A 19,292-nucleotide genomic window follows, 5' to 3' on the forward strand; every position below is an offset into this window, starting at 1 on the left:
CAAGATGATACATGATAATGCTGCATGTACTCTGGAACAAGGGCTTCTTACTCCACCGCATGGTATACATCTTGAAGTGGGGTTGCTCCACCGCGCCGCGTTTCTTTGTGCCTTTTGCGGCACACTTCTGCCACATTCGTTGCGCTTCACCTTGTACATGTGACTTTTTAAGGTTGGTAATCTCTGGTTCTAAAGCTATGAACCAAGGACTACATGAAATAAGATGGGAAATAACATTTCTCTTAACATTAAACACTAGCATTGCAATAATGTTTTTTGAAACTGTCTTCCAATACTTTTAAACATGGATGGTATAGAGCTACCCTGACTAATATCGGGCAGCAGGCATGTGTACAGGAATTTATTCACAGGGGGGAGGTATTCGTCAAACCCTCCTTAACATGGTGAATTTTTTAGAATGAAGTATATGGAAATGGATAAACATACGCATTTGAAGGTGGTGGTGGCTGAGAATTTCTTTGCCCTACCTCCGCACTTACCTGCTCAACAAGAGTATTACTGCCTAAGGCATAACTGATCACTGGAGAAACTATTTTGGAAGTTTGGGGATCTCCCAAGTTTTTTTTATTTTGCAAGAAGTGTCTACTTTCTATCACTTTAATTTCCTAACGTGCCTAAGGAGTACCATTCTCGTATAATTCGTTCGTTTTATTTTGTAGCCCTTTATAGTTATGAGCAAAATATAGAATATGGTCAATCTCTTCCTTATAGGTAAGACAAAATTGAGTTTTAACCATAGGGAGACCTAAATATTTTCTCCTAAGAGGATAAGCACTAGGCATAGTACTAAAAGAACTGAACTTTCAGGACAAAATGTTCTTTCAGATTCTTGATGGCTTCGCTTTGAGTGTTATTTTTTTTACGGGTTTTCACGTTCTATTTAAGTAATGTAGCACTATTACTACTGCTACTGATAACTCATCGCAGTGCCAAGTTACATATACAGTTAATCAAACTATTACCTAAAATTAGAGAATTCATCTGAAAAAGATTAACTTGCATTTTATCACTGTTGCTAAATTATAATCATTTAGTGCTCACGCCGGGATTTTGTCACATTTTAAATATTTTCTAAATTCTTCAAAATTATTTTGAAAAAAGAGGAGGTACAACTGTCTTAGCGGTAAATGTTGGTTTTTAGGTAAATAGCCCCTGAACGAATATAAACGCAATATAAACAAGATCCACTCTCAATTCAAGTATAAATCCTCCCGTCCTTGGCGTTTTACGGTTATTAGATATTAAAAACATGTTTTTTTTAACTGAAAGTAAGGAGCGACATTAAATCTTAAAACGAACAGAAATTATTCCGTACATAAAAGGGGCTGTCCCCTCCTCAATGCCTCACTCTTAACGCTAAAGTTTGACTCTGTCACAACTATACTTTTTAAAACAATAGAAAATTTAGCGTAAAAAGCGAGGTGTTAAGGAGGGGACAACCCCTTTCATATACGGAATAATTTCTGTTCGTTTTAAGTTTTAATGTCGCTCCTTACTTCCAGTTAAAAAAAAGATATATATTTTTTTTTAATTTCTGAACGTTTTTCAAATAGTGGAGGTTCAGGCTTGGCTCACCGTACATGAAGAATTAAAACAAAATTATCATATTAATTTTGGCAAATTTATACCGTATATGAAGGGTTGCCCCCTCTTCAATACCTTGCTCTTTATGCTAAAGCTCTTAGCACTTTTAAAAAAGCTTCCTATTCTAATTGAGCGGCCCCGTTTTTCAGCAGACGCTCTTAAAAAATGGGGACATACTGTCAAACTTTAGCGTAAAGAGCAAGGTATTGAGGAAGGGGCAACCCTTCATATATAAAATAATTTCTATTCCTTTTTCAAATAATACCGGTAAATTTCGCTTACCCTCTATGAAATATACCTCTCCCCCTCACGGAAAACTCCTCTGTGGAAATATCATCCAACGTAAAGTGTACAAAGGGAACATCTCCACATGAAAAATTTAGCAAAGAGAATGTATAACATTAAAAAAGAATTTTGCATAGTAATTTTGTCAAATCCTCCCAGTGTAACGTTCTCTCTGGAATACTCACACCCCCAGAAAATTCCCATCCCAAGAAAGATTCTCCCTATAAAATCCGGCCCAAGCACCCCTTCCCCCCAAAAAAATGTCTGCATACTTCCCAGTAGCAAATTCTATACGTAAACAATAGGTGAATTTCATAACTTACGGACTGTGGGGGGTCATTTTGTACCTAAATGCATAATTATTTGATCTTTCAACTATACTAAACAAAATTTTGATCAGATAATTTTGGGGGGAAATGGGCGTGGGAGGGGGTCCAGTTGCCCTTCAATCTCTTTGGTCACTTAAAAAATGCATTAGAACTTTCAATTTCCGCTTGAATGTACCATCTCCCGATTTTCTAGGACCATTATTTTGATACAATCAACCCCGAAAAAAAAATAAACATCCGTGATCTGTCTTTTGGCAAAAATTGGAAAATTGTACATTTTTGCAGATGAGAGCTTGAAACTTCTACAGGAGGGCTCTCTAGTACGCTGAATCTAATGGTATGATTTTCATTAAGATTCCTTTAATTTTAGGGGGCTCCCCCTATTTCAAAAATCAGGCAAATATATTTGGAATCAACATAAGCTGAATCTTTTGATGTATCTATTGATATTAAAAAAAAATGCAGTTTCGATTAATATTGAGCCAAGTCGCTCCTTACTTACAGTTCGTTACCACGAACTATGTAATATGGGATTGCCTTATTTAATGCTATTAACTCGATATATTTTACAGCATACGAGACACTAACCAGTTCTGGCCAGGAGTTTACCAATTGTGATTTTGACAAGCCCCCTCAGGAGGGTAAGGCCTGCAACTTCAACGTTGAGCTACTCGGAGATCATTGCACCAAGGAAAACAATTTTGGTTATGAATTGGGCAAGCCCTGTGTCCTCATTAAGCTTAACAAGGTGCGTAACTTAGTATATGCAATCTGTGCATTATTACTGGTACTACTACTATCAACTCGCGGCAGCACCAAGCTGCTTTTCCTGTTAACTTGTCCTTTTGACCTCTTCACACCCTGTTCGATGATGACCTGTTTTCCATGGAGCTTCAGATAGCCTAAGAGCGTAATTTTTGGTACTCGGGTCATCGTAACCAGTTTCACGTATTAACGGGGTTAAGTTGAATAGGGTTGAATTAAACGGGTTGATTTAATTGGGGGTTGAAATTTATTTTTCAAGCAAAATTTGAGTTTCTGTTACTTGCGTCTTGATATCTATCATACTGACCCACATTTCTGTGAAAAACATACCAAGTGGAAAAGCTGAAAAACGTGTTAGCGTGTCTACGACTTCTATTGAGGAACAGCTAACTTTATAATGTTTGATCCAGGATTAGTTTTTTTTTTATTATTCAGGATAAGAAAAATAATCCCTATCAAAACCTGAAATGATTTTTTTTTTCATGCTGGATAAGGAAATCAAAAGCTTCATTTTTCTAACTTTATATTGAGTGAGAAAGAGGATAAAAAACATTTAAGAAAAAAGGTACTACAACTATCTTCTGAATCACATACCATAGAAAGTTACGGGCTGAGCCAGTCGATAAACATTTGCTAGATGAAGGTGGTTGGTCATAACTTCAATAAAAAAAAAACTCTTTAAGGGAAATGGGAACTTCTTGGGAGGGTGTATAGAGGGAAAGTTTGAATAGATTTGGATGGAGAAGGAGCGTGCGTAGTCATGTTAGCCTCAGGAGGCTTGGTGGTACAATGAAATGTTAGAAGAATACCCTTCAAATAGTAGAAATCATTAACTTATTTGGGAAATTTTACCTTTTTTATAAATTGAGCTGATTTCTGCCTAAATTTTTACTAATTTGGGCCATTTTAAAGGCCCAAAGTAGTAAATATTATCTAGAAATATATATTGTGCTAACTATTAGTTCTGGAGAGGAGATCATGTTGTCATAACTGTCATTCCACTAAGACTTGGAGGAGGGGCATATGAGGTATGCTAAGGCATGAAATTGTTTCTTTATTTATCAACGGTGTCTCCTTTAAAAGGCATTTTGTAACCCTTTTTTAAGCTAAGAATAGGCTTTAAACGTTCTTTTTAATTAAGTCATTTGATTTTCAGTTATGAAATTGCATTTGTTTAGGTATGATAAAAAAGGTGAATAGTAATTATGTTCTAGTCGGTATACATTCTGATAAGGCTATGAGATGTTTTTGATATAATCCTAATGGGACTCTTATGGTTTCATTTTTATCATTTATTTTGTGTATTTTGCAAGAAGCCTTAAAATGGTCAATTCAAGGTCTTTGTTTTGGTAAAACTATTAATAAAATGCGGTTTCAGAAGCTGATAGAATTTATGTATTTATCAAAACAAAACTATTCTAAGCCTAGGACTTATTGATTAGAAAAAATAATATAAAATCAAAATAATTACTACAATGATTATTGTTTGGTACCACCTCCGCCCCAACGCCGTATCTGCGAGCCTGGGCAAGACACGAAATCTTTATATGATCTAATGATTGTTTTAAATGAATTATTGTTTATCAATTCTTTGTTTTTCTGAAATTACCCAGCTTACAAACCAAGACGGGTGTATGACCTTGGTATCGAATGAGGTGCCTAGATTTTATATTACGAAATTATTATAATATGGATTATAGTATAGAAAGAAAGAGAATATCACTTATTTTACAGTCAGAGTGTGTTTGCAAAGCTGATAAGACCGACATATTTTTGAAATTATTCGACTGATTACCGAGTTTTGAGATAAACGCCGACTATTGATCTACTTGCACCTTTCACAATTCCTTGTATTTGCATTTTGATTGCATAAGAAATTTTATTCAGCTTTTCGAAAGAGGTCTTATTCATGCATAATTAAACTGTCGTCTAGTGTTGGGCGATATTAGATATCGATATATCGCCCCAAATTTCGATATCGAAACCTATATATCGATATAGAAAACAATATTATTTGGGCTTTTTTCTGGTATCTAAGGGTGAACGTTCAGCAGAACCAACATTGAACCAAATTATGTATTAACTATGATGATCATCTCCAGTTGGGAGTAAAATAGCAAAAGACACGAACTGTGTTATACTAGAATCTTTATCAACAGATGTGTCGGGTGATATTAGATATCGATATATTGCCCCAAATTTCGATATCGAAAACGATATTATTTGGGCTCTACCGGTGAACGTCCAGCAGAACCAACATACATTTTTATTCCGCAAATGGCCGAAAAGAATAATGTTTTAAATCCACTGACTCATAATATGCTGATACACAGTATTGACTCTCAAATGTTGCTCTCAAATTGGCTACATTTAATATATTCTAAGCTTATAGACCTTGCTCAGATCAGCCACACCTCAGATTGCCACATACCTCAATTCACGTTTCTAGAAACGGTGTTTTAACTATGACGATCTTCTCCAAGTTCGGAGTAAAATATCAAAAGACATGAATTGTGCTTTACTAGAATCTGTATCAACAGATGTCATGGTTCCTGTGATTCAGCCACTACAGAATAAAGCGAGTTTGTGGGGAGCACATTGACCGAGTTTAAGTAGTGAATGCAAAGCAAGCTTCATCAGCAGCTGCATCTATCATAGCTCTCCAGATTTTTCAGTTGGGAGTCTTTAGTTCCAAGAATAACTGATCCACTTAAGCCGTGAAAGTCTTGTAATATCCGTCTTTGAAATACCTATACGAACTTGTTATAAAATTATTGTCCAAGTTCGCCACTAATGTCCTTTCTGAAAGTGTATTCCAAACCTAATTAGTTAATCAAATAGTTTGTGGTAACAATCTGTAAGTAAGGAGCAACTCGGCCCAATAACAACCGAAACTTTAAAACACAGAATTTTGATAAAAATAGATACATCAATTGAATTGGCTCTTTATGTCGACTCCAGATATATAAAATTTCATTAAGTTTCATATACCCATCAGAAGCTACGTGCCTCAGAAAGTTTGTTTGAAACTGTTTTGAAGATAGAGTGGGAACATCCATAAAAAGTCGAAGCATCAAAGAAAAAATAGCAGCATCACATTTGGCATATCAGAAAACCATAGTGCAAGGGTTTCTAGCTTCCGTCTGCAAAACTATGAAATGTTGTAATTTTTGCCAGAGGAAAGATGGCGGAAGCGTGTTTATTAGTTCTGTTGAATTTTTTTCTTTTTTTGCCAGGGTGATCGCATCAGACCATTGTTCATATAGGATCGGAAGAGGGCTTCCTCAAACGGGAATTACAGTTCTAGTCCCCCATTTTGTGACCAAAAAGATGGGAGGGAAACTAGAATTCCCCTTCCTCCCGCACTCCTTTTTCTCAAGTCGTCTGATCAACAATTTGAAAAAGCCATTTTGATTAATATAGTTGAAAGGTCAATCAATTATGTCTCTGGGGATGACACGGCCCTGTAAGTGCCTGGGGAGACGGTTGTAAAATATAACATTTTCCCAGTGTTTACTTGTAGTATTTGTTATTGGGAAGTTAACAGACCTTTTTTTGGGGGGGGTGGGATTTGTATGGGGGAGTTTTCTGTGGGGATGTCCCAAGAGGATAATTTTCAGTGAAGAAGGAAGTTTCCGGGGATGAACTTTCCAAGGAAAACTATACACGGTGGAATTTACGAGAAATCTCATGCGAAAATTTATTTTATTTGACCTACTTTCTTTTTGCCAATTTGATTTTGTATTTGAAGATATTCCGGGGAAAAAGCGCGGATAAAAATTCTGGGGGACATCATCTGAGGGTGGTAATTTCCGCAGGAGAAATTCTCCATGGGTGAATTTTACGCGGGAGAAAAATTCCATTGAAATATTGGACGGGGAGAATTTCTAGGAAAAATTATCCATGGAGGGAGGATTTCTGGCATAATTTGAAAAGTCATTATAAATTAAAAAAAAAGTTTTTTGCCCTGTGTGTGAGGGTGGATCCCCCTCCTCAACACTTCGCTCTTAACGTAAATTGTAACTTTTTGTCCCAAATATTTGAGAAAAACTCTTGAAACACCAGAGCTGTTTAATTAAAATCAGACAAAAAGAAACATTGGTGTGAAAAGCGAGGTATTGAAGAGGGGTTATCCCCTTATATACGGTAAATATACTGTTCTTTTAAGTTTTAATGTTGCTCCTTGCTTCCAGTTGAAAAAAAACTTTTTTTTTATTTTATAACTGGAAGGCAGAACTAATTGTCAGGGGAAAATATTGTCATGTTGCTGATTTGAATAGCCAAAAATAATTAGTATTTTTTTTTCTTTATTCCGAGCCTGAGTAATTCCAAATCATAGTTTTTGGAATGTTCATTCATGTAGTAGAAGTTTATTTTACAAAATCTGAATAATGTGCAATTTAAATATCTTAATTTGCAAATTTTGTCATTAAATTTTGCCAAACCCTAAAGTTAATCTGAGCAAAAAATTGATCAGAAATATCGAGACTGATGTATCTATTATCGAATATCGAAAGTAAAAATATTGATATATCGTTTAATTAAGATATCGCCCACTACTGTCATCGCGAGCCATATTCAGTTATTTATAGTAGAGATCAGATAAGAGTATTGCAACTAAAAAAGTCAAACTTGAAAAGTTGTTGGAATGAGCCAAATTAGAATTTGGCTTGTGTGACAACTAGCATAAAACTTAAAAAAGGAAGAAGATGAAATCTCGGTTTTACGCTGCTGGTTTGAGGAATTCTATTGGAGATTTTAAAAAAATGCTTATTGTATAGATGCGATTCTTAGGTTTTATAATTCTGGTCATTGGTGACGAAGCAAATCTTAATAAATTACATTAAAGAAGCTAGATATTGTGCCATCCTATGGCACCCGTATGCCATCCATAACACAGAGGGAGGGCTCTGGCCTCCTAGCTCCAAAATTAATTCTTGAGGTTTCTTGGTAATTCCTTGCGTTATCCATATGCTGTGCCTATTTTTGTTACTTTCTTTAGTAACTTGGTCCCACCCCAAATCATTGGGCCACTCAAATACAAAATTGTGCTATCCTGCCTTGGGTTAGAGTATAGCTCCTCTGACCCATTCCATAAGTTCTAGGACATTTAAATGCTATATATAAATCTTTTTCAATCAGTTTATAGGTTTGAACTGCTGCTATTTGTTTTTTTTTCAATTCAGCAATGATTACTATATTGTAGTCAATTTTGTCATTTTACCAGTTGTTTGTCCTCATTCACTACTACAACTAACGACTCGCGTTAGCACAAAACCGCGTGAGGCTAACAGAGCTGCGCACGCTCCTCCTGCATCCTAATATATTCATAGCCTCACACTTTACATCCTTCCAAGAAGTTCCCATTTCCATTAAATGTTTCTTTACAACCTTTCACCCCATTCGGGGACGACCTGCTTTTCGTTTGGCACTAGACGAGTTTAACCCACTTCCTTACCTTGTCATCATAAAAGAAATTCTTTGATTCTACCTCAAAGACTGTTTTATCAAGCCTTATGGGGGAGAAACAGTATTTTTTAAATTCCATTGCTAGTTGTTTTATTGGAACTGCATAGGAGATGAAGTTCTTCGATATGATTCCTGTCATGCGTTTCATTTTCAGATTCTCGGAAAAGGGAAACTGGATGATTTCAACAAATACGACTTCCTGTCCTTGAATATGGGAAGTCTAACTGAAAATGTTCCACCGTACAAAATAGGACAAGTTTAGGGCGCCGTCTGGGATTGCATTCTTAAACTGTTTTTTGGTGGACCAAGGCAGATATTTTAAGAAAATTAGAGACTATTTAAACTATGAAGCATTTCCTGGATTCCATATGGAATTTAGTTGTATGGTCTTCTGGACCTTATAGGTATTAATTGTTTTTTTTATGCATTTGAAATGTCCCGAAAATGTGTTCATCCAAATAGCTTGAGCAACAGACTTGCGTCCATATGACAGTATGAGACAACAGCAAAGAATTATCGCTTTTTACAGTCGCGAACTATCACACAAAAAAATTAATTGGGTGAAATGTAGCTTTTCCTTCTTTTTATGGGCTAAAAATTTCACACAAAATTAGAGATTATTTAAACTATGCAGCATTTCCTGGATTCCATATGGAATTTAGTTGTATGGTCTTCTGGACCTTATAGGTATTAATTGTTTTTTTTTATGCATTTGAAATGTCCCGAAAATGTGTTCATCCAAATAGCTTGAGCAACAGACTTGCGTCCATATGACAGTATGAGACAACAGCAAAGAATTATCGCTTTTTACAGTCGCGAACTATCACACAAAAAAATTAATTGGGTGAAATGTAGCTTTTCCTTCTTTTTATGGGCTAAAAATTTCACACAAAATTAGAGACTATTTAAACTATGCAGCATTTCCTGGATTCCATATGGAATTTAGTTGTATGGTCTTATGGACCTTATAGGTATTAATTGTTTTTTTTATGCATTTGGAATGTCCCGAAAATGAATTCATTCAAATAGCTTGAGCAACAGACTTGCGTCCATATGACAGTATTTGACAACAACAAAGAATTATCGCTTTTTACAGTCGCGAACTGTCAAAGAAAAATTAATTAGGTGAAATGTGGCGTTTCCTTCTTTTTATGGGCTAAAAATTCCACACAGGATACTCAATCATTTAAGAAAGGGGAGGGGAGATTTTTCTTCGCTTCTCGACTTCGGCTTAAGGAATAATGTGATTGGTTTACGAACATACATCACTGACGTAAACCATTAGAACATAATTTTTACTACGAATTCGTAGGGAAGTGATCTCTCTTCCTCTTTGGTTTGATAATATGAGATGGATTTGCACCGATATGAGACGCACATGTTTCGTGCAGCGAAACGGATCGATACTGTAATCAGCTAAATTAAAAGTGGGTTTTCTACACTAAATTATTTGATTCACGAGCTTGACCAGTCATTATCATGTTTAGTTTCAAGTTTTCTCACATTTTGCCATACTCAAAACGGAAGTTCGTAGCTTTGGCTTTTGTAGTTTTGCGGGATACCGAAAGTAAGGTTTTTCAGCCTTTCCGGGAATTGTTTTTATTATCAAATTTGAATTTTTGAAAAATCTTTAAGATTCCAATTTTTAACCGAATAATGTGGTATCAACATGGCATATAGTAAATAATGTAATATTGTTTGACTGTTGAACAAGTAACCCAATTTTTTTTTCCAATCAGGACCTATCTTCAGCGAAATACGCTGCGTCGGGCCACTGAAATCTTGAATATCTTCAAATTCTGTGCGTTTGTTGTTGAGTCTTGTCTTGTTGACGGCATGTGCCCCCTACTTTCTATTAAGTAAATAGTTTCCAGCACATAAAACTTGTGGACAATTTTTTTTACTCACTAGGGAAATTTTTCTCACTAGGGAAAGTTTACTGTAAAGCCTGAAAATTAGTGACACCTGCAGATGAATACTTCTTGGTGGACAGGGAATTTTTTCTTGTAAATACAAAACTTAACTCGAGCAATACAGTTTTAGCTAAACCAAGAGATTTCAATCCTTATAGACCCTCCTTGCTAGATAGTTAAAAGTTTTGATTGGAAGATTGAGAGATAGGTTTGGTAATACGTTTTTATTTTTATTTTTTTGCTCGGGTTAAACCGTTTCTATGATTATAATCTTTGGGGACAATCTTTACCCCTTACTTTTACCGAAGAATATCGACGTTCGCCATACTGTGACGGTGAATATTGAGCATTTTTGAAATTTATATTTTCTTCTCCGTAATTCAGCAGCGATACATTTCTCGCTCCTCTTTCTGAAAGGAATGACTAAGAACTTAAATACACAGTACATTTTTAATGAGAAAAGAAAATAATAGTAATACAAAATTTCATATAGCATAAATTTCGGAAATGACTTGATTACCGAATTCTCTATGATTACTGAATTTTCTACTATTTAACTTATTAAATCAGCCCTAGCATCCTCACTTCAACGAAGTTCAACCAGGACTCAAAATGCTTTTTTAAAAACATTTTCGTCGCTGTTTAAGATATGAGATTTATTTAAAACGTTTATCGTAAAGATATAATAAAACCGCAAGAATGTCCTGTGGCGGTGAAGTGGGTTTGACCTTAGCTTGGTAATACGTGATCTAGATATAGAACCTTGCTGTAGCAACATACTGCAGGGCCGACGCAGGGACCTTAGTAGACAATAAGGGTCGTTTATCCGATTACTTACTTATATAACCTGCAAGAATAATGGTATTCCTGGGTGAAATATGGGAGATACGACTAAGAAAAACGTTTATTAAGCGTATCACCTAAGAAAATAAATTGTCTCACCTGTTTAAAAACAATAAGATGAAAGAATAGAAAAGGGATTAGGTAACACTGATATCAAACTAATATTATCCCTTGTTTGTTTCACCAGAAAACTGGTAAAAATAAAATCATGAAACGAATGATTCAGATCTTAAACAAAGGTATTCTAAGAGACGCCTAAGATCGGCTGATACTTTTTAGTTTTACGTTTGACACTAATGACGATAAATTCTTACATACCTGTCCAAAGGAGAAAATTTTTCTAGGAAAAAAGATAGTTCAAAACGTATCTTATGTTCAACCCGCTTCATAAAAATCGAACCTTGTGTCCCTCTGAATGTGTTGGATAAAGATGGGAAACTGTATTTTTTATAGTTCATGCCAAAATAAATACTGGCCCACCATGGCTGGTATATGTGCCACAGGCTTCCTGGACCTGGATCCAGGCATAACATGGAAGCAGATGTTTGTATGGAGGATGTAATTGGTGGAGTTGTAATTGTAATTGGTGGAGGATTTAACAGAAATCCTACGTGAAATTCTTTTTATTTGTCTGTTTATTTTTATTACTCTTTATTTGGCGGTTCAATTTTACATGTTGAGATGTTCAAGAAATTGATCGAGTGAATTTTAAAGCGGGGATAAGATTTTCTTGGTGATTTTCCACAGGAGAAACTTTCTATTGGGAGGGATTTCTATATTTGGGGGGAGGGGGAGATTACCCGCATGATTTGAAAAATGGTCAGAAATTAAATAAAAAGCAGGTCTTTTTTCAAATGAAAGTAGGCTAAGGAGTATTTTTCGGGCAGAACCCTTCACAAGAAATTATCTTGGGACTTCTCAGCGAGGATGAAATTGTCCTAGTGAAATTTTCTGTGGGGGTTTGTGTGGGAGAAATTTTCCATGGAGGAGTTTTTCTCGGGTGTATTTTCTGTGAGGGGACGGTGGCTTTGGACATTTTCAAGTAAACTGTTATTTAATTGTATATTTGAAAATATTTTTATGTTTTATGTTTCTAGATTTTTGGATGGAGGCCAGAAGTATACAACAGCAGTGCTGAAGTTCCTGAAGATATGCCAGCAGACTTGAAATCGTACATCAAAGATATTGAAACAGGCAACAAAACTCACGTAAGTAAAACCAAAATTATGTATTTATTTAGTAGAAGAATTTTATTGCTATTATCGCTTTTCGACTAAGTCATAAATATGTGCTCGTATCCTGTATCCCTTCACATGTAAAAAAGCTACACTACTTCCTCACGTGCAATAGAAACTTTGTCGTTGAATCAAGATAGGACATATGCATTTTCACGAGTCTAAACTAGGTATTAGAGGGAGATCTCACATATCCAAGCACGATATCCTTATTTTACTTTTGTCTGTCATTTATCTGTGCACCATTACATGCTTAATTCGTGGTAAATGAGGGGTGTTTATACGTTTACCATTTCATCTGCCTGACTGCAGATAAGGATGGGTTGGACTAGGACAATATATCTGTACCGTACGAACTAGAAAAGCTTATTAGTTTTCACACATAGTCTTGTGGTGTTAATACCTATGCTTGTGTTGACACATAGTCCTGTTGATTTTGATTACCTAGTCTTGACTTGTTTCTCACAAACTACCAATTTTTCAGGGTAAGTACTCTTTTCTAGTGACCTTGTGACCATCGTAGCATGTGGAGACCTTTTGATTCTATCAAGTAGGAGTTCTGAGTCGCTTAGCAAATACCCTTGCTTCCAACCGTTAGAAAGCTTTTCTTAGAGAATGCTATAATAAAGCAAAAGTATAGAACCAGAAGGTCATGGTTAGCTCTATTGAAAGTTGTATTCCGTCAAAGCAGACTCAGCTGTGTAGTAGAGACACCCATGGGTATAATTGTTTTTTGAGAATGGAACCCAATCAGAGGAAAATGCTCATAGACATTGGCTGTTACCAAAGAGTGAGGAAGACCACACAAATATTTCCCAGTATGTAAGGATCCACCAACAGCAGATTGGGCTTTTGACTCAGGGGTATAATGAAAGGCTGTTGTCTTAGAGGTTTCATATATAGTCGGGATTGCAGTAACTATTTATTTTATGAGGATTGTCATTGACGATTTCACGTCCTGTAACTATCAAGTGAAGGGATGGGTGGTTTGGGGACGTTGTCTCCCCAATAAGAGTATTCTACTCTGTTCTTTTTGTATATCAGCAAGGTGGGGACTACATAGTGAGCTGTGCACTCCATTTAATGGCAATACTTAAGCCCATTTAGTTGTCTCAAAGAAAGAAAATCCTTTGAGTGGTTTCTTAGTCCTTAAAGCAGATCTCCAGGAGGTTAATGTACGATCTGAGACTTGGATTTTCAGCTGTCATACAGTACAAATAAAGGGGTTAGTTATCTCCAGATCGAAGGTCTTGCGCCGTCATACCGACTTCATCTTTACAATTGAAGATATCAAAATAGTTGATGAAATCCTTGTTCTGGAAAGGCATCTCTCATCTGATTTCTCTTGGTGGATTCACTTCGAATGTATACAACCCTTTGGTGCTAGGCTGGGAATATTTTTTTTCCTTTCCAAATCTTCTTCCATCAAGGTCCTCCCTCTGTACAGAACCTGTTGGGTAGGGTGTAGCCCTTTAAAGACCAACTACTAATTTTAAAGACAAGGTCTGATAAATCGGGATTGACTGTCTTTTACGACCACGTCCAGGCATCACTTTCTGAGGAACTTTCTCTCCTTGTGCACAAGTGTATTGAAACGTCAAGACTGAAACCCTGGCGAGAGTACCCGAAAATAGTCATGTCTGGTGTTGCTCACACCCATCTAGGACCGGCTCCGATTCCTTTAAAAGAATGTTAAAAAAAAATGTAAAAAATAGTGAGTAAACTACGTTTAGGACTACTAATATATTAGGCACTTTGTGTTTGGCACTAAGAAGTGTGTTATAAAAAGGGGGATATCGGTATGGGTGGTGGGCAAACATGTCGCAACAGAAAAATAAGCAAATAATATTGCCCAATAATATAAGGTCAGGGAGCAAAGCAGGAACTCCCTGCTCCCTTGAGTATACGCAAGTTTTATGTCATTGTTCGGCTAGTCTAGCTAAATTAAACTAAACATTTTTAGCAATTCGTCTTTGCACTGACTGTGCAAAGTTTTACTTGTAAAGGGCAGTTGCTCCAGCAGGAATACTACTACTACAAAGTCGTTGCAGAGTTTAGGAGTCTGAAGCAGATAAGGTAAAAGACACTCCTCCTCAAGGAGTGTCGCTTCTTCGTTTTCACCTAGTAAGAAGTTTCCAAAGATTTGAAGATATTTTGATATTATCATTCCGACACGGGCTCTCCTGCCCGTCTTCCTCTTACGATAGTGGACCTCTCGTATGAGTAAGGTCTTAGGTTATCAGTTGAACATATCCAAGCCAACCGAACCGACACCGCATAATCCGCAAAAGTGTATTCACATATGTATGAAAGACATATTTATGAATGCTAGACAAAGAACTGAAAGAAAGACAAAAATAAAGTAATTTCGTAATAGCAGAATTTTGAAACCGCTGAATTACGCAACTTTCGTGTTGGAAAATTTTCTTGCTATATCAGCTGATAGCGAGATGACGACAATTAATAATTAAATCTAATAAAAATTCCTTAAAGCGCAAACAGCTAATTAGTATTTCTCTATGCAGTTGCACTTAATAGGACTCACACAAGTTGCGGGCTTACTTGAGAAGAAATGCAGGTGCCAGTTAAAATATGATATTATTATGAAAAAGAGCTACTCTAAAAATCTGGTCATACAAAAATATCCAAACATTAAGGAAAATGCTTAGTTTTTAATGTCTTTCCCTTCTTGTTTACGCTTTTTTTCTTTTTTTTTTTTTTTTTTTTTTTTTTTTTTTTTTTTTTTTTTTTTTTTTTTTTTTTACAACAAAAAACTGAAAAACGAAATAGGAATAGCTGTCAAGATGGTTTAGTGGGTAAAAATATTTCGATTGTATCCTTGAACTAGTTCTAAGTGAGACGAAAACCAATAACTATTGAGATAACAAAAACTCAAGAAGTTTTAATTTTCTTTTCATATTTAACAATGTTGGATAGTTTGCAGTAATTTAACAAACATGTCCAGAACAGGATTTAAGGCGTGTGAATGTTTAAGATCTATCCTAATCGTGTTCGACTAATATTTTCAGATTTCCGTCGTGATTTATTGAGACCATTGGAAAAAGCTAGACTTTCGTCATCTAAATAGGAGGGGGGAGGCTGGCGTAGTGGAATTTTATCTTTTAAGCCAAGCCAGTATGTATAAAACGTGTTCTTTTATATTCAAAAGTGTAAGTTCATAAAATGTTGGTCTGAAATCTGGAGTAACCGAAGCTGTTTCATGGTGTTTGGAATTTTTGTATGGCCCGCATTTGGACGGCCCAGTCCAAGGGAAAAAACTTACATACTGGGAGGGACCAAAACAAAAAAATGAAAGTCCTATTTTAACGGGATTTTGGCTACCTTTCTTTTTTTAGATTGCTTCTCATGCCTCCCCCCCCCCCGCAAATTACTTCCCTGCTTTGGCAGCATTTGTCAACATCAATGAGCCTTCAGACACAGGTGATGATACTCGGATAGCTTGTTAAGCGCGCTACAGCTTAAGTCTGATCACTGCTAGATGACCTTTAATGAAAAATCGGTTCAAGTTCCGTCAAGACTTTCTCCAAAGCTTCTCGAAAAGTACTATCCCTACCCTGCCCCTCGATCATAACATCTTTTCAAATCGTTTCTTTTCTTTTTTACATCTAAAAGGAAGAATAAATGAGCAGTATATCCTAAAAAAATGGATAAAGCAGAAACGAAAAAAAAACAGAAAAAGTAGATAACCATAAATAAACAAAAAAACAGTAGTATCAATTGGGGGAGGGGCATCCCCCGTCGGTTTCGAAAATAGTTTCTTGGCTTTACACCATTATTATTCTCCCATAAACATTCAGGACTCAAGAATTGGCAAAAGGATTTTGGATAAAAGATTAACTGCCTACTGCAAAAAAGCTGTTTAAAATCTACAAAAAACTGACTATTTTCAGTACGTACTGTTTAAGGTAAAACTTGGCGAGTCAAAGGGTGGGATTTATTTATTTATTTGTTCGAAATTTGAAAGTATCTTGTTTAGGTCAAAGTATAGAAACATAACTTGAATAGATTCCAGATACAAGAAAATCGTTGTGATGTACGAGCTGGACTAATAACCCCATTCATCAGACAAAAATACTTAGTTTTCTTGCAAAACATGAAATTGTAACGTAAAAATATAATACTTCCTTAAATGTTTTGCGTTGATTCTTCAATAAAATATAAAAACAAAAAATAGAGGAATATTTGGAGAGAGACCTTATGTAATGGCACTGAGGAAAAAACACAATGAACTCGCAAAAAACCATGCTTTTTACTGTATTATAGACGTATCTCTTTTTTTTTAAGCTGAATGAAGTCCCATGTATTGAGCTCCATTCCAGAGAGCTCTCGGGTGGTGGAGTACCTCGGGTTATTTGAAAGTAATTTGAAAAAAAATATTTATTAGGAAAAGGTTCGTAGTTTTATTTATTTATTAAATAAAAAAAATAGTTTTTTAAATGAAAGTAAGGAGCGACATTAAAACTTAAAACGAACAGAAATTACTCCGTATATGAAAGGGGCTTTTCCTTCTCAACGCCCCGCTCTTTACGCTAAAGTTTGACTCTTTCTCTTAACTCTACATTTTAAAACAGTAAAAAACTTTAGCGTAAATAGCGGGGTTTTGAGAAGGAAAAGCCCCTTTCATGTACGGAGTAATTTCTGTTCGTTTTAAGTTTTAATGTCGCTCCTTACTTTCATTTAAAAAACTTTTTTTTATTTAATTTCTGAACGTTTTTGAATCAATGTATGTTTTGATTTTGGCTCTCCGCAGAGGAATAATTAAAACGAAATTTATTTTTTTGGCTAAATGGCTTTCTCATAATTTTGGTCGAATGATTTTAAGAAAAAAAGAGCGGGGGAGGAAGCCTAGTTGCCTTCCGATTTTCGGTTACTTAAAAAGGCAACTAGAACTTTTAACTTTTTACGAATCTTTTTATAAGTAAAAGAAATACGTATAAACTTATAAATTAGCTTACGTAAAGAACTTTTGTATTCTCATGTTTTTATTACATATATGAGGGGGTTCGCCCCCTTCTCAGTACCTCGCTCTTTACACTAAAGCTTAAATTTTGTCCCAATTCATTAAGAATGACCCCTGAATCACAAAATCCGCAGAATAAATAGTTGAAATTACTAAAAATACTTTAGCGTAAAGAGCGAGGTATTAGGAGGAGGTGAGCCCCTCATATGGGTAATAATTTCTGTTCGTTTTAAGTTTTAATGCTGCTGCTTACTTCCAGCTGAAAAAATCTTTTTCATATTTATTTTTTCATTTATTTTTTTAAGTAATGCTAGTAAATCCTGTGCTCCCTTCATGGAAATTTTCTTCCCCCATAACAAATTCCTCGATGGAAAGTTCCCCCAGCATATCCCCCTCTTCTCAACCCCTGCCTCCAACCAAAAAATCCTCCTGAAAACGCCTGTACACTTCCCAATAACCATTACTATATGTAAGCACTGGTCAAAGTTTTGAACTTGTAACCCCTCTCACGGGGACTGTGGGGGAGTAAGCCGTCCCCAAAGACATAGTTATAAAGTTTTTCGACTACGCTGAATAAAATGGCTATCTCAGAATTTTGATCCGTTGACTTTGGGAAAATAATTAGCGTGGGAGGGGGCCTAGGTGCCCTCCAATTTTTTTGGCCACTTAAAAAGGACACTAGAACTTTTCATTTCCGTTAGAATGAGCTCTCTCGCAACATTCTAGGACAACTGGGTCGATACGATCACCCCTGGGAAAAAAAAAACAAACAAACAAATAAACACGCATCCGTGATCTGCCTTCTGGCAAAAAATATAAAATTCCACATTTTTGTAGATAGGAGCTTGAAACTTCTACAGCAGGGTTCTCTGATACGCTGAATCTGATGGTGTGATTTTTTTTTAAAGATTCTATGACTTTTAGGGGGTGTTTCCCCCTATTTTCTAAAGTAACGCAAATTTTCTCAAGCTCGTAACTTTTGATGGGTAAGACTAAACTAAACTTTTGATGTAGCTATTGGTACCAAAATTCCATTTTTTAGAGTTTTGGTTACTATTGAGCCGGGTCGCTCCTTACTACAGTTCGTTACCACGAACTGTTTGATTATTATTATTTTTTCTATTATTATTATTATTATAGTAGAACGGGGTAAAATAAAGATTGTTATAGCTTTATTTTGGTTATGTAATTTTTTTTGATTAATTTGATTAATTATTTTTGTTTGAAAGAATGTAAGTAGCCGCCCTGTCGCAAGTGTTTTTTTGTATCTTTTTTTCGGGTGGTTATTAGTGATTTGGTGATGTTTTCGTTTGTAAATTAAAAAGTTGAATTGAATTGATAGTTTTTCTCCTCTCTGTTATTTTTATTTTTGTAGATGAATATGGTATGGCTATCTTGTGAAGGTGAGACTGCCAACGACAAAGAGAAGATTGGAACAATAACGTACACCCCATTTAGAGGATTCCCAGCCTATTATTATCCATACCTCAACGTACCTGGCTATCTCACACCTGTTGTTGCTCTCCAGTTTGGTTCTCTTCAAAGTAAGGCCCCCTCTCTCTTCTTCTTCTTCCTTAGCTTGTAAAAAATTCTTCTTTAATTGTATATTTTAATATTGACAACTGATCGCTGCTTTAGGCCACTTCAAGTCATATCATCTTCGGTCCTCATCCATCCCAATTTGTTTGAGGTGTCACCTTTTACTCCCTCATACGAAGTTCTTAATGTCTTCTGATTCTGCTTTATTCATTTTTTGGTTCTTTGATGATCCACAAGAAGTACTAAAAAGTACCAACACTGTAGAATAATAGATGAAAAAAAGGAAAAAATATCAAAATAAGAAACAAACAATTCTAAAAATATGAAT

The 19,292-nt window shown here is 35.7% G+C and overlaps 1 protein-coding gene across 2 annotated transcripts in view; it reads left to right on the top strand.

Moving 5' to 3' along the window:
- The window catches only part of LOC136030512 (sodium/potassium-transporting ATPase subunit beta), a 56,387-nt gene that overhangs the window by 22,782 nt on the left and 14,313 nt on the right, over window positions 1–19,292 (top strand). For both annotated transcript variants that reach the window (XM_065709539.1, XM_065709538.1), the window contains exons 4-6: window positions 2,792–2,967; window positions 12,307–12,417; window positions 18,801–18,969. In XM_065709539.1, the coding sequence (XP_065565611.1) occupies window positions 2,792–2,967; window positions 12,307–12,417; window positions 18,801–18,969 (456 nt within the window). The remainder of the gene's footprint in view (window positions 1–2,791; window positions 2,968–12,306; window positions 12,418–18,800; window positions 18,970–19,292) is intronic.

Source organism: Artemia franciscana, chromosome 8, assembly GCF_032884065.1.
Source record: "Artemia franciscana chromosome 8, ASM3288406v1, whole genome shotgun sequence".
Lineage (NCBI taxonomy): Eukaryota > Metazoa > Arthropoda > Branchiopoda > Anostraca > Artemiidae > Artemia > Artemia franciscana.